Here is a 24609-nt window from a genome sequence, read left to right as displayed (position 1 = left end):
GATAAATGTTAGTCAGTGGGGAAAAAAATCGGTAGAAATATAAAATATGAAAGTCTTTAAAATCCAGACAGCAATATAAAAAACAGACTTATGTGAAAGCTGGGGAAGATATTTAAAGAGATGAGGTATGATGGGATCATAGTGCGACAGTATATCTGAATGTATTAAGTAAATAACCCATAAAATCAGTAAATCATAAACTATTTGCTGCTGTATACACATAACCTTTTTAGTCAGATGTTTGACAGTTACTAGTAACTACATTTAAAATAAGCATTAAGTTACCTGCATGATCATATGGTGAGCATATCTGCCGCTTAGACGGCAAATTATAAGTAAAAATGTAAGCAAATAATTTTGTATTAATAATAAATACAGCATCAAGCATTTAACATTATCAGTATTTTAAAAATTTAAATAATAAATGCAACTATTTTATACAGAACTGTACCATTTATTATACACACAAGTATATCAGTTCCCTTTGTTTACAAAGGCTGGTTATAGATAACATGGAATGTTACAGTACCATCTTGCATAAAATTCTGGTACACTTTTGTACTTGAAAAAGGGCACAAAAACACCAGCCTAATAAATTTTAATGAAATATCTTTTCTTCATTTTTAAAAAGTACATCATTAACACATACACCACAAACTGTACATAAGCTCACTTTTAAATCACCAATTGAAGATCCGGTAGCAGGTACGTTGTAGTATTAACCATCTCTCCCATCAGTTTAACTTATTCAAGGCTTGCACTGCTACTCCTTCAGGAGACTGTGGACGTGTAAGCTTGTAACGTGAATTACTGAACTCAGGTAAGTACAACTTAAAGGAGGCCAACAACAGCTGCCAAGAGTTATTTGTAGTAAGAAATGTCCTTCTCATAGAAGGCCCACTGAGAAGCAAACATTGGTTAGATAGCGTTCTTCTTTAAATTTATTGTAGCTGGTCAAGATTCTCCATTTTGAACTTTGGATGCTGGTGGATGCATGAAATCCTTAAAAGGAACTAGTGCTTCTTTAAGTGCAGAACAGACTTCTGAAGATGAGCAGGTGATGCATTCTACTAAAGTTGGGTATAAGGCAATTACTTGTGCCCAGGTATTTCCATCAACTGTAATGCAAAAAAGTATAAAACCTTAAAAAAAGGGTGGATTTAAATAGCAGAGATTATCCAATTAACATAAACAAAATCTTTTAAATACAAGGCAAAGAAAAAAAACAAAATATGGAGATTCCACAAGCTTGTATCTTTTGTTTTTTTAATCTTTGAAAGATTTCCTGCAATATTTCACAAGGTATGAGAGGAAAATATATATGGTCAGTGTGCAGAGAGTCATCGATACCAACAAATTTTATAAAGTACATTTTAAATCAAATTGTGATGGCCTTGGAAGCTAACTCAAGTAATGTAGAATAATTCAAACCTTTCAAACATTTAACATCTCAAATGTTTAACATTTTTAAACACGTAATAATTCAAACATTTTCAGTATAATTGCCAGAGGATACAGTGTACATTTCGAGAACAATTAGAAAGCAATTCAATTTTTTATTCAGTTGTATGCTAAAAATATAAAAATACCTTAAATGATTTTCCCAGTAAAGTCCTTGATATTGATTTTAATTTCAAATAACCACACATAGATCCACTCTTCTCTTGTACTGTTGGATAATCTTTAATGTGTATCACTAGATTTAAACTGTAGTGGGAAGGGACATGTCTATCTTCATTACCACTATCATGAATAACTAGTATAATTGAATGCTATTTGGTTAATGGGCAAAAGTGTTATGTCCCAATTAGTTTGTAATTTCCTTATAGTCTGAGATCACATATTGCATTTCTATTTTCCTGTAAGTATTGTACATACTGTTGAGTGTAATACGCAATACAACCTGCTGACAGATTTTTCTTAGACAGTATATGTATATGACATTTTGTGGAACAACAAGTCTGGGAGACTAAGAATTGCATGGATATACAATGCTAAAGGAACTTTGATTCTAATTTTTACTACAATTTACCGAGTGCCTAAAAACCTCTCTGAAATAAGGTAGTGTTGGGTGTCCCTGATCGAGTCATATATTTTCTTTTTATCTCAACTTGTGCTATAGAATAAAGGAATGAGTTCCTCAAACTAGTGTTCTAATTCTTAAAAAAAGAAATTCATAGTCAAGTAAGTTTGGCAAATGTCGTATATATAAAGAGGAGTAGGGCTTATGGGTATTGATGAGGGTGGGAACGTCAGGCCAGAGTAGTTCTGCTTTTATCTGTTTTATATGTTGGGAATCCATGTCAGATTTTATTTGTAAAAAGAATTTCGCTGCTTAACAAAAAACAAATAAAAAGTTTAAAAACCACTGGTCTGAGAAGTTTTAAACAGTCTGCTCCAGCTTTCTTCTGTGAAACTTTCCACTAATAATTTAACAAAAGATTGCAAAGAGAGGATTCTGAGAAAATGACAGCATAGGAAGTACCAGAAATCTGTCTACCCACCATTTGCACTGGCAGAATCTATTTGATGCCACTATTATGGATGGAACTCTGGAGTCTAATGAAGGCTTGCAACTTCCAGAGGAAGACTTGGACAATATACTGGAGTTAATTTTGGTCAATGTCAGTTCTTAGCTCAGTAGCAGCTACCTATCCCCGACCGTTAAACCATGTGATAGGCAGCTGTGTATGTGTTCCTGGAGCAGCTTGCAAACAGCTTGCAGGAGGCCAGGGTGGGCAAAAATGACCCCATCTTTCAAATATCAGGGATCTGTGCTCTGATCACTGTTTCTAATCACAAAGGTGCAGACAAACAGGCTTCAACAACAACAAAAAACAAGTAACTTGATTCAAAAATGGGCAAAGGCTTTGAACAGATTTCTTCAAAGGAGATACGTAAATGGCCAATAAAGCACATGAAAAGATGTTCAACATCACTAATTATTAGGGAAATACAATTAAAAACAAAAATGTGATACCACCTCATTAGAATGACTACTATCAAAAACACAGAAAACAAGTGTTGATGAGAATGTGTAAAAATTGGAAAACTTCTTCACTGTTGGTGGAAATATAAAACTGTACAACCACTGTGGAAAACAGTATAGTGGTTCCTTAAAAAAATAAGAAATAAAATTATCATAAGATTTAGCAATTCCGCTTCTGGGTATATACCCAAAAGAACTGAAAGCAGGGTCTCGAAGAGGTATCTGTACACCCATGTTCATATAGGAGCATTATTCACAATAGCTAAAATGTGTAAGCAACCCAGGTGTCAACCAATGGATGCATGGATAAGGAAAATGTCACACACACACGCACACACACACACACACACACACACGAATATTATTCAACATCAAAAAGGAAGGAAATTCTGCAATATGATACAATATGGATGAACATTGATGACATCACACTAAGTGAAATAAGCCAGTCACAAAAAGACAAATATTGTATGATTCAACTTATATGCGATACTTAGAGCAGTCAAAATCATAGAGACCAAAAGTAGAATGGTGGCTGGCAGGGGCTGGGGAAGTGGGGAATAGAGAGTTATTATTCAATGAGTATAGAGTTTCAGTTACAAGATGAAAGAGTTATGGAGATGGTGGTGATGGTTGCACAACATTATGAATGTATTTAATACCATTGAACAATACACTTAAAAATGGTTAAGACGGTAAATTTTGTTATGTGTATTTTACAATGAAAAAAAAAATTGGAAACAAAAAAGATTGCATAAATTGAAACCATTTAGATTGCCAAGATAAAAAGTGAACTAACCAAACTAATTCTTTGTTTATTACAGGAAAATACAAAAATACATTATTTAAGATAACATCTTAAACTCAGGGGAAACTGCTCAAATTCCTAAATTAAAATATTTTTAAAACCTCACCATAGATCTTGGTGGGCACTTTGGACTTAACTATCAATCAATCAATCAATCAATCAATCAATCAATCAATAAAAAGCTATTGTATAGATATGGAAGATTCTCCATGATATTTTACAAAATGGAAAAAAAAACAGTGTTGAGAACAGTGGGTATAATATGGAGCACATTCACTTGTGTTAAAAATGGGGCGTACTGGAGTATACATTTTATATTTACATAATAAACTTATGGAAGGATTCACAATAAAAATGGTTGTCTACTGTGAGGTAAGAACTGGGCAGATATAGAATATAGGAAAGATCATCTTAAAACTTTTCCCTGTATATCGTTTTATATTTTTGAATTTTTGGCCATGTGTACGCTTGTTATCTATTCAAATTTTTAAATAAAGATGAAGTAAAATGATAAAAATAAAATTTCCCCAAACTAAAAATTAGTCTGACAAATGCCTCCTCTCCCACTAGGAAACCCTAAAACAACTAACAAATGTGCTAAACAGATGCTGGATGTACACTGGTTCCAAATCTTGTAGCCATCTTCCTAAATTAATTTTGGACTGACAATGAGCAGTTCTAGTATTTCTGCTGGAAAGGCCTGGTTTTCTCTAAGTTATCTTTTTTTTTTCTGTTTTTTAATGAAGCTTATCATACCTTCCTAATATATTATAATATCATAATTTATGATTACATTTAATTTACCTAGAGGTATAATTCAAACTTAAACAATTTTTAACATTAATTACTATACTGCTCTATCCATGGCCCATTGGCTTTGTAAAAAAAAAAAAAAGTTGCTGAGTTTTCCTTCCCTAATCTTCCTTATACAAGTTCTGCTTAAATTCTTGACAGCTGTCTAAAGATTATACCAAATAATGGAAGTACTTCACCTTTAAATATACTGGCTATATTTAATATATTTATAGCAATAACATGGGAAATAGTGAATCTTGTTTGTGTCTTAAGTATAATATATTTTTAAGAATCAAATTCTATCCTATGATCTAATAAAGATTTTACTGGTCTCTAGAAAGCCAATGCATGGTTTCCCTCTCTGAAAAATCAACCAGAACGTATTTTTAAGGGAACTCAAATTTGAACTTGATGGGATGGATTCAGGACATTGCTCCAGGATTTTTCTTAGAAATTTCACCCCTTCCTTTGGTTTGAATAAATATGTCTGTTGCCCCTTAAGATTTCATATAATACTCACCCTTTCTAGGCCAAAGTACCAATGGGTAGATTTTGAAAACAGAAAAATGTGTATTTAATCATACAATAACTTGACAGGAACAAATATCCTGTGACTCATTTATCAGGAACTCTCTTTTTCTTTTGGTATTAGAAGCAATGCTGCTTAAAGTACCAGTCTGCTAAGGTGCCTGTGCCAGAATGTAAATCAACACACTTCCTTCTTTAACAAAGTCTTGAATAAAAAATGTCAGCTGAACCAGTCTATTTAGTGACACAAGTGGCTTATATTCTGGTGGAGCTCTTTATCTTGTCCTGGACCAATAAAAAACTCTTAAGATCAATGGCTGGTCCAACAAACCACACTTGAGTAGCAATGATGTAGAGGATTCAAAATAGAACAAAACATGGTCCAAAAAGCCTCTCAAGAACTTAATAGTTTAAGGGGAGTGAGTCATGAACATGTATTACTGTAATACAAAGAGTGCTTTAGGACAAAAGTACACATGAAAGAGCTAGGAGTTCAATGAAAAAGGAAATCACTCACCCTTAAGCACTAAAAATGGGCTCAAAGGTGGAGTGGTATTTGAACTAGGTGGATGTAGGCAGAAGAATGAAATAAGCAAAGGGCTGGGAAAACTTGGGTAGACGGAGAATTTTAGTTTGGTGTGAAAGTAGGGTACATGAAGTCTAGTGGGAAACAAAGCATAAACAGAATGGAGTTCGACAGGCCTCTGCACACTTTGTAGATAATGGTAAATGAAAAAGAGATTTTTGTTTTGTTTTACAAGGATGGGAAAATGAATGAACAAATGTCCTTTTGGTAAAATTATTTCTGGCAATAATGTGAAGAATGGATAGAATAGGAATGAGGAACAGAAAGAAGAAACAAATGAGAAGGGGCCATAAAACTGATTCAAAGTTATTCATAGTTTGTATCTATACAGTAAATCAGTACAAATGCAGGATGGAAGCCGCCTCCCACCCAAAAAAGTTGGTGATATTCTACATTAAAAATATATGAAATATGATTTTCCATGCAACACCCTGAATTCAAACCAATTTCGTTAAAAAAAGTCAGCTAAACTATTGTTTAACATAAAGAAGACAAAACATTACAAATTATTTTTATTTAATTAACATCTTAATGGACTTGATGCTTTACTGTCATAAGAACTGGAGAAAAGAAAGTCTAACAGCTGTTATGCTTCTAAAATTCAGTTAACTTAATAATAATACAAAAGGACATCTCAAATAGAACATAAATGTTATGAGTTTACAATAACTGAGTTTCTAAGCACTTACCATTCTCAGGCTGAGTTTTCTTAAGTGAATCAATGAGAGTACTGACTGCTTTTAAAACAAATATGATTTCTGTTACTTGTTGCCTAAAAAAACAAATGGGAAATTATTTCCATCAGGATTTAAGATATGGCATGTGTCTTTTTTATTGGGTTTATACAAATAGGTATACTTTGGAAAAACGGAATACAATGAAAAGTTAATGTTAATTTTACATACTTATAAAAGAAAAATAATTTTATTAACATGTACTTCAATGTACAAAATAAGATATATAGTTATTCTTACCATAAGTTGTCAATTTAAAAAGGGGGAAAGGCAATCTACCATGCAAATCTAAATTTATTTGTAAGATATTTCATATAATTACTTAAATTAAAACATCTTCTAATATGTGCTTTTAAAACTCCTTTGTGAAAGGTTTATTTATTTTTTATTTTTAACTAATTAGAACTAAAAAGGATTTGCCAAAGCTTAAATGGAAATACAGACTATTGTTACCTCTTGGCATATCTTTTATCATGTTAAAAGTACTGTGTTTCCCTGAAAATAAGACCTAGCTGGACAATCAGCTCTAATGCGTCTTTTGGAGCAAAAATTAATATACGACCCAGTCTTCTAGTAAAATAAGTACATAGTAAAATAAATATAGTATAATATAATATAACACTGGGTCTTATTTTACTATAAGACCGGGTATAATATAGTATAATGTAATATAATACCAGTCTTATATTAATTTTTGCTCCAAAAGATGCATTAGAGTTGACTGTCTGGCGAGGTCTTATTTTCGGGGAAACACGGTACATTTAAAATTACAACAGTACTTATTTAATATTATAATACAACAAATAACATGCTCAAAATCAGTCCTAAGGTGGCACTATTTGGAGACATTAGCAATGAAGAATGAACTTGGAATAATAAAAGATCAATGAGAGTAGCTTGAGTCCTTTGTTTCTCCCTATACAAATAAAGCTCTTCTGTACTGTAGTACCCACCCACCCCCATTTCTGGTATGGATCTGTTATTCTACAGATATGATTTTTCTAATACTATGACAGGGCACTATTTTGGGCCCACCTTTGTAAGCACATAAGTTATTTTATTATGTTGCTATTTAGCTTTTTAGAAAATAATGTAATGATGACTGCATCAAACATAGGCTGATAAAATATAACACTTCATAGCACAACTATAAAAAAGAATTTAAAAGCAATAAAAATAAAAAAGAAGGAAAAGTTACTTTCTGAAATCAAATAATATGTTGTAATCTAATAAAATATTCCAAGCAGAGCAACTTTATTACTGCTTTTCCAAGTATACTTCGGAGATCAATTTTGATAAATCAATTTTCAATTATGACTATAACTGAATTACTAACAACTGTCTTTGGAATGTTGTTGTATGTAAATTGGAATACCAGTAAGTATAATTTTCATGTCCTAGAAATTCTAAATATAGCGAATCCTAAAAGTAGAAATACTATGGATAATAAGGATTGATAATTAAAAAGAAAACAACATAAAACAAAAACACTAGCCAACTACTATGTGACTATTTTTCATGCATCAAATTGGAAGACATGAAAAATTTATAAACTGGCAAATAATATTAAAATGACAAAAAAGGGAGAAAAGGACATTCATATACTCCTGGGAGAATGTAAATTGCTAGAAATTTCTGGTAGGCAATTTGGAATACATAGCAAAAGTTTTTAAAATGTCTGTATCTTTTGACAGGTCAATTCCAACTCCAGAAATTTATCATACATAAATAAGAATGTGCACAAAGATTTAGGGCTAGTGATGGACCTATCAAATACTACCATATGAGATGGGACCCACAGTGATTTTCCTTTCCTGACTTTCATAATTTTGCCTTCCAATATTATGTTTCTATTTGCTTCATTTGCTTTGCCTTAAACTCTAACATCCACATTATAAAAAAGATTGACAACGTAACTAATTTATGATTGCACTTTTTTGATAAATTCTGACCTATACCTCAACTTTGATTAGCCTTGCTTAGCAGAAAGGCCCAGAGCCCTTTTCACTGTTATAGTTTGGCTAAATGAGAAGCAAATCAGTTTAGGTACAGGGGTTTAAATAAGCAAATTAGATAAAAGAAGGTCGACGATATGGCTAGCTGACCTATAAAGAAACCTAGAAATGACTGTAAAACAAACTACAAATTTCCCAGAGTATAATTTATCTATTATTTTCTCTCTAGAGAGATCCACAATCATGTGCTCACACAGATCCATTAAGTCCTTATCCAAAAATCCTTGAGAGAAGATATATTTTAGAATTCAATTTTGTTTTTCAAATTCAAAAAGGTAATTTGGTACATATATCATATATTACTTAACCTCCATGAGGAATCTGAAAAAGCACCCCAGAACAAAACACATTAATATATCGGCAGCAAAACTTACGAATATTTACATTGTATGGAATAAACAAAATCATAAAGCAGCCTCAGGTTAAGCTCAGATCACTTATGACAACACTTGGTTTTCAGAGTTTTTTTTATTATTAATAACTATGATAGTGTATTTCCTTCGTCGATAAAAATAAAATAAATACCTTGGAAGAGGGCATTTACCACTCAATCTTTCATCTTCTATATAGCGATGTAGTACATCTTGAGACCTCTTTAAAAGCACTGAGAGTGCCATTCGTGAGATGTAGCCTTCTTGAGGTGTTGTGACTTTATTACTGAAGGAAAACTGGAGCAATGTTTCAAAACACATTTTAGAAAACTCTTCTCTCAAACGAATATCAATCTCTGCTTCTGTAAAATAAGTTTTGATGGTGAATAAAAGGTTAAATTAATACACCTTAATGATAACTCTTAGCACACTAAGAATAGGAGGAAATTGTTCAACTGATGAAGGGTATTTATGAAAAACTTATAGTGAATAGCATGCATATATATAAACAATTTTCGCCTGGAGCTTTGGCTGCAAGATGAAAAACAACACAAGACTGTCCATTGTCATCAATTCTACTCAACATTTTTCTTGTCTTGGTCTTTCTATACCCTTCAACAGCACTATAGAATACCTCTCAATAGTTTTCTACATGATCAAACTTGCAATGACCTCATTCATTCTTTTTTTTCTCTTGGCATCATCCTTCCTGGAGCCCGACCTCTGCTCCAGTCTGGATTAGTTGCTCTCTAGACATGCTGTCCACCAGCCTGGAATTAGTCTTTGTGATCACCCTGTGAATTGTTTTTATTCTCTCTTGTGTTATACTTCCTAGATCTCATGTCATGCCTTCCCCTTACTTGGTTTACTTCTTTGTTTTCATGGCGCTTATTCTGTAGTAGCTGCGAGTGAATGAGAAGTAAAATTTTGGAGACCTTACATTTCTAAAGCTGTCATTATTTTACTGCGGTACTCAAAGTGTGGTTCCTAGCAGCATCAGCGTTACATGAGAACTTGTTAGAAATGCAGGCTGTCATGTCCCACCCTAGACCTACTGAATCAAACTCTGGGGGCACAGCCCAGCAATAGCTTGCCCTCCAGTTCGTTATAATGCACACTGACATTTGAGAATTACTGGTCTATACTCATACTTGGCCCATAGTAGGCCTAGGTATAAAACTCTATATTAAAAATCCTTTCCATTTATAACTTTGAAACCATTGCCTCAATGTCTCTCAGCTTCCAATGTTGCTACTGAGAATTCCAGTGTCATTTTGATACAACTCTTTTGGGAGGAAGTTTTTTCTTTTTTTTCTGAAATCTTTTAGGATCTTCTCTTTATCCCTGATGTATTGTTATTTCATGATGACATGCCTTATTGTGGGTCCTTTTTCTTTCACTGTTCTGGGTCCTGAGTGACCATTTTTAATCTGAAGATTGATTTCTTCACAATGTTCCTTTGAGAATTTTCTCTTCTAGCTTTTCTCTATTCTCTCTTTCTAGAAGATCTATTGTCAGATGTTAGACCCCTTGATTCATTTTACTTCTTTGTTCTCATATTGTCCATCTTTTTTTCCTTGCTCTACTTTCTGGGTTATTTCCTTAATTTTCTTCCAATCCTTATTGATCTTGTTATTTCAGCTATTACTTTTTTAGTTTCTAGTATGACCTCTTTCATGCTTTGATTGTCCCCTTTTAATAGTGTTTTTCTTATTTCACGGATGTAAAATCTTTGATTTCTTTGAGCATCCTAATTACATTAATTGTTCTTTTCATTTTTAAAATGTTTCCTATGACTGCATTATCTCTTTTCTACCAGTTTCTTTTACCCCTCTTCATTTGTTTCAGTCTTTCATGATGGAGGATATTCTCAGCATGGCTATCAGATCATAATTAAGAGTAGGGGACGAAACATAATCAGTGGAACCTCAGTGTTTATAGATTGGTCTTGTTTAGCAGGGAAGGTATGTATATGTTTAAAGAAAACTCAAAGTTGATAAGTTTGTATCCTATGGCAGTCGTTGGAAGAATATCCATGTACCTTCCTTATTTTGGCACATTTAATAGTATAAATGGCAAGAGGTATCATCAGAAAACTACTAAAAAAAGTATACATGGCAACTGAGTCCATCTTTAACCTAGAATATTTACATCTAGTAATTATAAATATTGTTCTTAATGTGTGTTTTATAAAAATTTACCTAAATTCTTCATATACTTAATAATAAAAAGTTGATTATTATTAAAATAAATGGACTTAAAATCTCTTTCTCTGAAGTTTTCATGTATGTGAAATCTGCACTTGACAAGATCAATTTTAGAAACTGGGCTAGGAGAAAGAACTAGTTTGTGAAGTAAGCAATATGAGAGACATCTAGTAGTTAAACTGTGCACATTATGCTCTTTAAAGTGTTCAGCGCAGCTTAAGAGAAGTCATGGTTCTGGAGAATTCTGGGGATTTAGGCTATTCATGGCAGAAATTCTTTTTTTTAAATCATCTCACAGAAAAATCACATTATGATGCCACAATTACATTTAACACTTGAGCACAGGTTTAGAAAAAGAGAAATAATAGCAAACAAAAACAAAAACAACTTATACCTCATCTCTCAATAAGGCAGCATGATACAATCAAAACCAGCATGCAGTTCTTTTTAAGAATGAATTTTGGCCTCCAGCCTTAAGATTGTGGGCAATTTTTTCAAGCTTTCCAAACTAATTTCTCCTTCTGTAGTATGGTGGAACCTATCCTCACAGAAATGTTGTGAGGAATGAGATTAATATTCTATGTATCTTCTTTAATACCTTACACATAGTAGGTATTCGCTAAATGTAAGTTCCTTTAACTAATGTTAAGGCTTTTTTTTTTTAATGGACTAACTCTGCAATTTATAGTCCTGAGAGGTTTGTATTAATATCTTAATTTTACAGATGACAAAACTCAGAGAAGTTAACTACTATGTGGCAGAACACACATATATTACCTCCCAATATTCCAAAACTGGTAACTTGTGTCCGCCTTCAAAGTCTTAAGCAGATTCCTTAAGTGTTTTACAATTTACTTCATTATATGTAATTCACAAAATATTTACCACATTTTCTCCTTGTAAAGCTTAATGTTCTAAATCACATTTTTAAAAAGTACCTTACCATTCTCCCATTTACATTTACCACAATCACATTTCTATAGTCAGCTACTTCAAAAGTACTTCAATACTTACTAAGTTTTAAAAAATCATTGAAATAACATACCTGTAAATGAAGATGACTGAGAATGTATTGAGCCCTTATTAAGCATGGTCATTATCTGACCAACAAATTCCTTAGGAATAAAATTGGCATAAGGTAGTATCTCAGTGCTGATAAGCTGAACTACCTAAAACAAAAGAGGTAAATTCAAATGCATTATTTTTCTTGTAAAAGACTGACTCAAATCATAATTTGTAAAGTAAAATTAAAAAATTTTTAAAATCAGTTATTAAAAAAAAATCAGTGAAAGAATCTTCCTTAATAGAAGTACACCGCTGTTTTAGTGTTAACATAGAGGATGACTAGTCTGTTTCCCCCGTCTGTCTTAGTAAATAACTTTATCACAACACAGTCAATAGTATAGACTATTTACTCTGAAACAATTTTAGTAAATGTTGATCTTCAACATGGCATGTACAAACAGTGCTCTAGAGAAAAAGGCAGCATGTGAAATTTATCCATGTTAGAATCAAATATCCAAAACAGGATTAAGAATAAGATTTAAATCACCTTTAGAAGCATAAAAATTATCTATAAAAGACAGCAAAGTTATACTCATTTTTGTTTAACAGCTTACTTCTAACATGTAATAAATACTATATTATCTTGCCTTTTGAAGAAAAAAGAGAAAAGTTTGAAGAAAAGTTTACAAGAGTTTTAATATAGTATTGGGACAAAAGGCAATGTTTTGTACTTAGATGATACTGCCTATAGTTTTTATGTACACTATAAAGTAATTGATTTTATTTGATTTATTTAACAGTTTCCCTATCCCACTTAAAGGAAAAAAATGAAAAACAATGATTCCCCCCAAAAAATCCATAACCAAAAACTCCACTTAAAACCAACAAAATATATTCTTTAAAAAACACTCATTATTTGCTTCAAGAATTCCAGAGGCTGTTTCTACAGCTGGTTAAAAATGGAAAAATCTTTGCAATTCATTTACCAATTTGAACTGCAAACATCTGATCTGTCAAACTATAGAGTGAGTTCTCAAATACATGCTCACAGACTAATGGATTTATTTTACTGAATCATCTGCTGTTTAAAATTATTAAATGGACATAACTAAGTATCTAGAAAACATACACACAGCACAAAGCTAACAAATATAAGAAAGTCATTTTTAAAATGTCAATACTTTAAAATTAATCTTTAAACTTTATGAGTTTTAATGCTTTTAGGTTCAAGCTTAACTTATTACTTCACTTTATTCTTAGCAATTTTATAGTTTCAACATTTCTACTATGTGATTTACATAAATGGTCACAGGAAAATGTTTTAAATCACTTCCTCACCTCGACATCAATACTCTCATTTCTTTGAAATTCTTGAATAGAGAGGTTATCTGGAGGTATGCTAAAAAATAAATAAACACTTGATTTTTAAAGGTAAAATTTCCCTGGAAATACAAATAGTAAATAAACAGTATTCAAATGACAAAAAAAAAATCATATTTTCTTCACAGGTTATGATATCACCATCAAAAAGAACTTTTTAATGAAAGTCATTGTATAAATCACTAAGCTAACTACAAACACGAAATTCCAGCTACAAAAATATTTGGCCAAATCCTGAACTAAATAAAATCTGTAGAACTAGCCTTCTTTCAGTACTATGAATGAAAAAACAAGAAAAGTAAAGTTATTATCATCTGCAGCTATACGAAAAATTACCACTGAGACGATACCTGAATTCACATATATTGCCAGTGATTTAAGAGCGCCTTGGTTAATTTACTGAATTATACTCTCAGGCATTGTCCATTAATCACTGATTTGTAATAAATACAATATATTAAAGATCTTTACAATAAAATACAGAGAACATCTGAAAAGAATTTTCTAAAGCAGAACATTGTTCCAGTAAACTGATCTTAAACTTATGAAACATTGAAATATTAACTACTTAAAAACACCTGAAAATAGGCCAGTAATGGTTATTACAGTAATAGTGACAGCTAAAATTAGGGAGCCCCCCTACTGTACTAAGAGCTTTATTTGTATTATTTCCTATGTTTCCACAGTAGCTGCGTGGAGTATTATTACCCTGCCATTGACAGAAGAGGAAACTGAAGCTGAGAATGGCTAGTAAGATGATCAAGAACACACTGTAAATAAATGACAAGGCCACAATTTGAACCTAGACTTATCTGATATTTGAGCCTAAATTCTTTTATGTTCTAAATGTATAAACAGTATTATCACATTTAAGTTTAGAAGTATAATATGTAGTTTTGTATTTAGGACTATTATTGCTCTCTTTGGTATTATTTGGTTTATCTATTTATAGGTATTAAAGCATGCACACGAATGCCAATTGGCTGACTAGCAATAAAAAAAGCTTATTAGAAACATACTCAATACTAATATTATGGGATCATATATCAGAAACACTAAACTATATTTTTTAAATTATCTTATCATGAGGGAAGGGAGTAGAATACAAAGCTAAAAACTGAAATGTTCACTTCTCCTAATCCTAATGATCAATAAAATTAGGAAATCATTCGATTGTACACAGTTTGGGTAATTTGATCTCAGAACCCAAAGTAATAGTCATTTATTTTAATTTATAGTTAGTATCTTTACCAGATACGTCGAGCACATCAACAATATTGGTTGAGCTTTAAAACAGGCTAATGATTAACAGAATTTACCTAAAAATTATAAGGGGAGATAGTCAATACTGCAGGTACAAATGGGCCATATAAGATCCCTATATTCTCTAAGTTTGGGAATTACAGTAGGGATATTTTAGAAAATGATTTTCACTAATCTTTATTTGAAATAAAACAGTCTTCAAACTGATATTGTTTGTATTTTTTGGTAGTTCTCTCTGAATAGTACATTAAAAAATTTTTATTGAGATATAATTCATATACCATAAATTTACCCTTTCAAAGTGTATAATTCAGTGCTTTTTAGTATATTCACAAAATTGTGCAATCACCGTCACTTTTAATTCTAGAATATTTTCATCACCCTCCAAAAAAACTGTATCAATTAGTAGTCACTCACCATTCTCCCCTCCTTCCACTTCTGACAACCATTAGTCTACTTTCTGTCACTATGGATATGCCTATCTAGACATATCATATAAATAAGATCATATACTATATGGCCTTTTGTGTCTGGTTTCTTTCACTTACTATAATGTTTTCAATATTCATCTGTTATAGCAAGCATCAATATTACATTCCTTTTCATAGCAGAATATTCCTCTGTATGTAAGTACCACATTTAATTTGTCTCTTCATCAGCTGATTAACTTCGGGATTGTTTTCACTTTTTGGCTATTATGATAATGCTGCTATAAGCATTAGTATACAAGTTTTTGTGTGAACAGTTTCATTTCAATTACTTTGGGTAGTACTTAGTAATTTTTAACTTAAGGCCCACAGACCATTTATTGTATAAATTCACACTTGCCCATGTCTCTTCTAATAGTTGTACTCATTGCAAACAAAACAAAACAAAACCCAAAACTAAAAGCTTATTCAGAGGAGATATCATAGTGAGCACTTCATTTTTATTACCAACTAACTAGTGACGAAGTGAAACGCTCTCTTTTTCTCTCCACTTTATCTATTAACTAGTGGGACATCTGTTACTCAGCAAAATTCCTGTGCTCAACACACTAGGGTGCCCAAGAGATCCACACATCTGTACATCTGAAGGTGGGTGGACTGGAACGCATATGGTAGGTGGAACTGAAGGGATGGCAGGGATGATGCCTGTAACTGCACAGCCCAAGGGAGCACAGCAGAAGCAGCAGAGACGGCGCCACAACTCCAGCACCCTGTTCCAGGGCCTCCGCAGGGTGAGCACTGGAGGCACTGGCTTCCTCCCCTGGCTGTGGAAATGAAGCACCATTGGAGCTTGGTAACAGCAGCAGAGGCGGTGCACATATCTCTTGCTACCGGGTCAAAGCAGAGCCAGCCGCCAGAAGATATCAGGAAGCAGCAATGGTGGGGCTCGGGACCCCTGCTCCAGACACACTGCCTGCCTGAGACTCAGACAACCTAGATGCATATCAGGGGCGTGGCCATCTCTGTGACCCTGATGGTGATGCCTGTAACAGCAAAGAAACTCACAATAGCAGCAACACTGGAAGCAGCAGGGCACCAGGAACCCCAGAGCAGTAACAAAGAGGGCACATTTGACACATCTGGCAGAGGCCTTAGAATGTGGAAACTGTTGGCTTTCAAATACAACCAGAATTAGCTCAGGTAAGAGAAATCAAAAACTTGTGCTATAGCGCCACCTATTGGAAAACTAAAGAAAGGCCTCTGATTATCCACCTGCTGAATTGTTAAAATTAAAGCTATACCTAAAAAACAAAGGCTTTTGCTACTTCAAATGCACTGGCAGAGGAACAACCCATAAAGCACCATGGATAATCATGGTAACAAAAAGAAAATGACAATTCTCCAGAAATCAAAGTCACAGAAGATTGTGACCTAAATGATAGAAAATTTAAAATTGTTGTCATGAAGAATCTAAACAAGACAAGAAAACTCAGAAAGGCAGTTCAGTGAACTCAGGAATACAATTAATGAAAAGAAGGAATACTTTACCAAAGAGACTGAAACTCTAAAAAAGAACCAAACAGAAATTCTGTAGCTGAACTCAATAAATGAGATGAAGAATGCATTAGAAAGCACTGGAAATAGAGCAAACTGTATGGAAGGGAGAATTAGTGAGCTCGAAGGTATAAATCTACAAATAATTCAGGTGGATGAGGAGAGAGAACTAAGATTTTTTTTTTTAAATGAAAGAACTCTATGAGGACAATCCAAGTCCATTAGAAAGGTCAACATAAGGATAATGGGTATCCCAGAAGGAGAAGAGAGGAAGAAGGGAACAGAGAGCCTATTTACGGAAATAATAGATAGGAACTTACCAGTCCTGGGGAAGGCACCAGAAGCTAACAGAACACCTAATTACCTCAATACAAAAAGACCTTCTCCAAGATGTGTTGTATTAAAATTGTCTGAAGTCAATGATAAAAAAAGAATTCTTAAGGTAGCCAGGGGGGAAAAAAGACAGTAATTTACAAAGGGACCCCCTTCAGACTACATCATCAGATTTCTCAGCAGAAACTCTATAGGCCAGGAGAGAGTGGAATGACATTTTCAAAATAATGAAAAATGAAAACTGTCATACAAGAATAATATATCCAGCTAAGTGATCTTTCAGATATGAAGGAGAAATAAAGGCTTTACCAGACAAAGAAAAGAAGAAGGAGTTCACTACATCAAAACCTGCCTTACAAGAAATATTTAAAGGAACTGTTCTACTGGAAATGAAAAGGCAAAAATAAACACAACTTTGAGTAGGGTGATAAACAGACAGAATCAGAAAATTGCAACTCGATTACAGACTATAATTGTGAGGCACTTAATTAGAGCATAAAGGTTAAAGGGAAAAAAGCATTAAAAATACAGCTTACTTCAATTTGGTAGTGAACACACAACATAAAAAAAGGACAATTTGTAACAACAAAAACATAAAAGGGGAGGAGAAAAAGGACAAAACTTATATAGGCAAATGAATATAACATGCTATTGAAAGAAAAAGGACTATTTTATCTATAAGATGTTTTGTATAAACCTGATGGTAAATACAAAACAAAAATCACATCATGATCAAGTGGGATTTATTCCAGGGCTGGTTCAAGGATGGTTCATCATCTGCAAATCAATCAACATGACACACCACATTAGCAAAATGAAGGATAGAAATCATGTGATCGTCTCAATAGCTAAAGAAGCATCTGACAAGATTCAACATCCATTTATGATAAAAAATTTTCAATAAAATAGGCATAGAAGGAAAGTACCTCAACATAATAAAGGCTAAATAAGACAAACCCATAGCTAACATCATAGCAATGTTTCAGTGAAAAACTGAAAGCTTTCCCTTTGAGATCGAGAACAAGACAAAGATGCCGACTCTTGCCACTTCTGTTCAACATAGTACTGAAAGTCCTAGCTAGAGAAAATAGGCAACAAAAAGAAATAAAAGGCATACAAACTGGAAAGGAAGAAGTAAAACTGTTAATATTTGTGGATGACATGATTTTACATGTAGAAAGCCCTTAAAACTCTACCCTACCGCAAAAAACATTAAAAATAATAAATGAATACAGTAAAGTTGTGGGGTACCAAATCAATATATAAAATCTGTTGTGTTTCTATACACTAACAACAAAATATCAGAAAGAGAAATCAAGAAAATCTCATTGGGGTGGCCGGTTAGCTCAGGTGGTTACAGCGTGGTGCTAATAACACCAATGTTACCGGTTCGATCCCCACATGGGCCACACTGTGAGCTGTGCCCTCCTTTAAAAAAAAAAAAAAGAAAGCAAAGAATCTCATTTACAATTCCAACAAAAAGAGTAAAATACCTAGGAATAAATTTAACAAAGTAAGTGAGAGACCTGTACCCTGAAAACTATAAGACATTAATGAAAGAAATTGAAGAAGAAACGAAGAAATGGCAAGTTTTTCTGTGTTCAGGAATTGGAAGAATTAACAATGTTAAAATGTCCATATTACCCCAATGCAATCGACAGATTCAATGCAATCCCTACCAAAACCCCAGTGGCATTTTTCATAGAAATACAACAAAACAATCCTTAAATTTGTATGAAACCACAAAAGACCATTAACAGCCAAAGCAATCATGAGAACAAAAGAACAAAGCCAGAGGTCTCACACTCCCTGATTTCAAACTACACCATAAAGCTACAGTAATCAAAACAGCATGGTACCGGCAGAAAAACACACATAACTGACCAATGGAACAGAACTGAGACCCCATAAATAAACCTATACATATATGGACAATTAATTTACAACAATGGATCCAAGAATATACAAAGGAGAGAAGAAAGTCTCTTCATTAAATGGTTTTGGGAAACTGGACAACGACATGTAAAAGAATGAAACTAGACCACTATCTTACACCATACACAAATATTAACGCGAAATGGATTAAAGACTTGATGTAAGACCTGAAACAGTAAGATACACAGAAGACAACATAGGCCGTAAGTTCTGGACATCAGTTAGCAATGTTTTGGTGGATTTGATCTCGACAGCAAGAGAAACAAAAACAAAAATAAACAAATTGGAATACATCAACTAAAAAGCTTTGGCACAGCAAAGGAAAACATCAACAAAATGAAAAGGAAACCAACTTAATGGGAAAAGATATTTTCAAATGATACTTCTGACAAGGAGTTAGAATCCAAAATATATCAAGAACTCATATAACTGCCCTCCCCCCCAAATCAAACAACCTGATTAAAAAAATGGGCAAAAGATCTGAATAGATAGTTTTTCAAGGAAGACATCAGATGACCAACAGCTATATGAAAAGATGTTCAACATCACTAATTATTAGGGAAACGCAAATCAAAACTACAATGAGATATCACCTTGCACCTGTTAAAACGGCTATTATCAAAAAGACAAGAAATAACAAGTGTTGGAGAGGATGTGGAGAAAAGGGAACTCTCATACACTGTTATGGGGGTTGTAAATTGCTGCAGCAACTATGGAGCTTCCTCAGAAATAACCTAAGTGTTCATCACTGGATAACTAGATAAAGTTATACACACACACACACACACACACACACACACACACACACACACACGATGGAATACTACTTGGCCGTAAAAAAGATGAAATATTGCCATTTGTGACAACATGGATGGACTTGAGGGTATTATGCTAAGTAAAATAAGTCAGATAGAAAAGGATAAAAATTGTATGATTTCACTCATGTGGAATATAAAAAAAGAGAAACAATAAAAGCAAACTCATTGATAAGGGCAACAGATTGGTGGTTATCAGAAGGGAAGAAAGGTAGGGGGGGCAAAATGGATTTGTACCTTATTAGGGTCAAATGTATGGTGACAGACAGAAACTAGGCTTTTGGTGGTGAGCACGCTATAGTGTATACACATATCGAATTATAATGTTGCACACCTGAAACTTACATAATGTTATAAAAACCAATGTCACCTCAATTTTGAAAAAAAGTTTATTCAACATATTAATGGGGCGACATGCATAGATAGATAATTGGGGACCAAAGGAGAAAGTTTAAATTTCTAAATCTATTTGTTTTATATAAATTAACAGTGATTTGGGCAATGAAGTCCACAAAGGAACACAAATTTTCAGGGTTATTTTAAAGATAAAAACATAATTTGTTTGAATATGCTTTGTGAGTCCCTATAATTTTTATTCAAATACAAACAGTATGTTTGCATTGGTATCAATCAAATTTCTAGAGATAATACACACGAAAGCAAAACAAAGTTCGATGATTTTCAGAAACAGAAATTAGAATCACATGTCCTAGGTTAACCCTTCTGCCCTCTGCAACTTTTCTTTACTGAATAACTAAACAACATTAGAAAGGTAGGCAGAATCTCTTCAGTTAAATCATTCTGTTGTGGATTAATCTGATCATTATGAATGTGCCAATGTAGGTTTTTTCCTCAAAGTATATCAAATTCATAATTTAAATGGTTTCAAACTAATAATTTTAAATGGTTATATAGCAGTGCATGATACACTTATCATTTTATAGTTTTAAAAGATGATTAATGGGTTTAAAAATAGAAAACTTTTTGTTGTGACAGAATTTCACTACCATAGCACAAAAGAAAATTCGATTGTAGAACTGAAGACTACCTGGCTATCACAGCTATTACAAATGAGTCTGTCATTAGTAAAATGTCACATTTTAGATCAGTGCCAACCAAAGGAAATTTCTGTGACGAAGGAAATGTTCAATAATTTACACTGTCCATCCAACATGACAGTCACTAGCAACACTTGGCAATGAGAATTTGAAACCTGGTTAGTGAGACTAAAGAACTGAATTTTTAATTTTACTGAATTTAAAAATTACATTAATTGCATCTAGTGACTACTGTATTGGATAATACAGCTCTAGATGAACTGCAGCAAATTTCTCATTCCAAATAGTGAGGGGTCAAAATAGCATCCTTAACCTATGTCCTCAGTTGGATATCATACAATGAAAATCCCATTTTTCTTTGCCAACCCTAATCATCTTTTTTGAGGACCACATTCACATAACTTGTATTTCAGTATATTGTTATAATTGTTCTATTTTCTTATTAGTTATTGTTGTTAACCTCTTACTGTGCCTAATTTATAAATTAAACCTTCTTATAGGTATGTATGTATAGGTACATACATACACAGGTACATAGGAAAAAACGTAGTATATATAGGGTTTCGTGGTTTCAGGCATCCACTGGGGGTCTTGGAATATATCCTCCATGGATAAGGGGGGACAACTGTATTTCTTTTTTAATTTTTTGAGGAACCTCCAAACCTAAACATCTTAAAGAGCTAATCATTACTGCCACTGATCTAATTTATTCTGGTAAAATACTGATTTTCTGAATTTGTTTTCCTTTTGTAATGCCAAATGGGCATCTGGTTTAAAAACTGGATCTTCTTAGCTTCATCAAGTTAAAACCATGCTTCCTTAATTATGATGCATTCATATGGTCTTATATATAGATTTCTATCTTATATTCAAAACCATTGTAAAGAGCAAAAGTCTCCACTGTTCACATATAATGTATCCAAAGGATAAATTCCTAATCCAGTTGTGCTTTGTATACAAATCTAGCAATCTTACCAATCAATTACTTTGTTAATGAATAATTAGAAATACTGTTTTTAGAGCAATTATAGGTACAATGTGCAATTCTTGAAAGATTGTCCTAATTGCAAAAATAAATCAGCTGACCTTTTAGTAAAGAGAAAGTCTTCAAAGGTGTTGGCTAGCTCTGGCCACATACTATCAAATTTTCCAGAAGAAGCATGTTGCCTGGCAACTGGTAGCCCAATAGAAAGAACCTTGAGGAGAGAAGACACTGCTAGTTTCCATGTGCTTTCAGAAGGGCAGGAATACTTCAAACTGAGAGGAATCCTAAGGGTCTGTGAAAATAAAAAGACAGTTTAAGATAAGTATTAATTAAACCATAGACCCCCAACTTTACTTAAAAAAAAAAAAAGATGACAGCAGAGAGAAAAAAAGAGCATAGGCATTTTCGTTTTAAAAAGGATGTTATTTTCTAGAAAGACCAATTCTCAGTCATGGTCCTCAAATCCGACTGCTTAGAAAGATATACTTTTAAAGCCTGTCTCCATTTTATAAGCAACGTCACTGAAGAAGAAACAACCTTCCTGCACCTGTTTCCCATCATAAAAAATAGGGTTGTTATCTGAAAAGTTAAGAGTAAGAGTAGGAAACTTAAAATTTTGCAGCTTCCCTCAGCTTGATGTTATGGAATTAGAACATTCTGCCATAGTTCTTCTAACAGAACATAATTTGACTGATGGGGTTCTTCCACCCAAGAAAGATCAATATTGCTTAATTTTTCCCAATAATGGTTAGAGGAGAATAAAGATAGCTTAAAGAATCATTAATTTGACTTAGCTCTAAAATTCATTGAATTTTATCTTCTACTTTAACACTTTTAACATATTTTTTCCTTTTCCAAATATTTTAGTAAAATTAATAATTCAAGACGATGGTTTATTTTATCTTTCACCCTTGAGGATATAGGAGTAGAGCATCTGAGCTATGTATAGTGACTAAAATGTTGAGACTTACTTTTTAATTGATCAACTTTTGAGACAGGCTATTGTTAACCATGAAAGCACTAATCTGGCAGTTCAGAATAGACTTCTCTGGTCAGAGTCTATGCAGCAACTAGAAGACCAGACTGACCAAATTATCACAGTGAGTTATCCCAGAGTACCATCAATTAATACCATCAGCATACTGTCAGATAATTTGCATCAGAGTGAAAATTCTGATTTTATGGAACAATTGTAGTCAGAGAAAGAGTAAAGAGATAAATTTTCATATTTCAATGTTATGGAGTGGAGTGAATGAATATAAAATCCAATTTTATCATCCCCCACACAAATTATTACTGAGTACTCACATAGTGCATATATGATATATTAGCATGAAATGGACCTCCACTAACAGAGAATTAGGTTACCCAGAATTTGTTTATCCCTTTCCCCTCCCCACCTGCTTTGGGGAAGCTGACCCCACCTTCAATAGGGAATTAGGGTAAGGAGATGATTATGTTATTAAACCAATCTACTCCATTTCCCTGGCTATAATCACTGGTTTAAGATTAGACATGGGACTAAAGCTGGTCCACTTTAGGTTAATTTAGGGAACTTAAGAATAATAATGTAACAGAAGCACATGTGCGCGCGCGCGCGCACACACACACACACACACACACACCTCTCCTACTGGACATATAATGCCTTTTTTAGTCTAAAGCTATAAGGAAAAACAGTTAGGATGCACTCAACCCTTAGCAAGCAGACCATAGAGAAAAAAATTGGGGTTTTGGTGATACTAATGCATCTCTGAATTTTCCAACTAAGCACACTAATAAATCCTTTTTATTGTTAAAACTAGTCAGAGCCTGAATGTATGTCATTTGCAAACAAAAGAATACTAAATTATACTAGGGCCATTCTGAGTTAACATTTTATAACTCAAGGTTAGATAAAAGTATGGTTTACTACTGTAATTAGTATTTCACTGAAATCAAGGGAACATTAAGCACAATAGATCTGTTCGATTTATACATTTTATCTTTTAACATATTTAAGCAAATAACAAAGGGATTTGAATCTAGTGCATACTCAGTAAATGTATGTGGAACTGGTGAATTCAGTCTTGCTGTCACAAAGCTCATACTTTTTGAGAAAGGAAGAGCCTTGTCCAGTTAACCACAATACAGTGCAGTTAAGTGGCATCAACTAAGTGGGAGTACAGAGAAGCATTATTTAATTCCTTCAAAAATGCAAACTGATTCATGCCACTCTTCAATGTTCAACCCTTCAATTGTTAAAGAATAAAGTCTGATTCCTTATGAATAAAACCCATAGCTATCTTTTCAGTATTATTCTAGGCCCTGTCACCTCCCTAAATTGAATGTCTCAACAGTTCTTTAAAATATATCATGATCTTTTATGCTGCTTAATTTACCTATAAATTAGGTAATAAATTTACCTCTCTCTCCCTTTTTATCTACCAAACGCTATTTCTCCTTCAGGTGTCACTTCTGTTAATCCTTGCCAAAATCCCATAGGCGGTTTAGTTACTTCCTTGTCTATGGGAGGAACTAAGTTTTATTCAGCAGATTACTTGACAAATATTATTATTAGGTTGATGCAAACGTAATTGCAATTTTTGCAATTATTTTTAGCCTTTTAAACCGCAATTAGTTTTGCACCAACCTAATAAATGCTGTATCTCAATTGGTTCTCTTTTTAGTTAAGACATGTAAGTGGTATTGGTGTTATCCTTTTTTTACAGATGAGAAGCATTCTCAGACTGGTTCATTTGCCCAAAATCATAGAGCAGCAAGTAAATCGCAGGGCACTATTTCTAAGCCAGGTCTATCTGAATGCAAAGCTGCCTCCAC

General features: G+C 33.2%; 1 protein-coding gene across 4 annotated transcripts in view; it reads right to left on the bottom strand.

Moving 5' to 3' along the window:
* Positions 1-433: 433 nt before the first annotated feature.
* Positions 434-24609, bottom strand: part of MON2 (MON2 regulator of endosome-to-Golgi trafficking) — a 101505-nt gene continuing 77329 nt past the window's right edge. For all 4 annotated transcript variants that reach the window (XM_074325464.2, XM_019732421.3, XM_019732423.3 and 1 more), the window contains 6 exons: positions 21891-22081; positions 13377-13437; positions 12079-12202; positions 8981-9188; positions 6396-6478; positions 434-1118 (listed from right to left, as the gene is read on the bottom strand). In XM_074325464.2, the coding sequence (XP_074181565.2) occupies positions 955-1118; positions 6396-6478; positions 8981-9188; positions 12079-12202; positions 13377-13437; positions 21891-22081 (831 nt within the window). In that variant the 3' untranslated portion in view covers positions 434-954. The remainder of the gene's footprint in view (positions 1119-6395; positions 6479-8980; positions 9189-12078; positions 12203-13376; positions 13438-21890; positions 22082-24609) is intronic.

This window comes from Rhinolophus sinicus, chromosome 1 (assembly GCF_057876585.1).
Source record: "Rhinolophus sinicus isolate RSI-liver-muscle chromosome 1, RSI-T2T, whole genome shotgun sequence".
NCBI classification, from domain to species: domain Eukaryota; kingdom Metazoa; phylum Chordata; class Mammalia; order Chiroptera; family Rhinolophidae; genus Rhinolophus; species Rhinolophus sinicus.
Note: the sequence above shows the minus strand (reverse complement) of the source record. Positions and strands in the feature narration are given on the sequence as shown.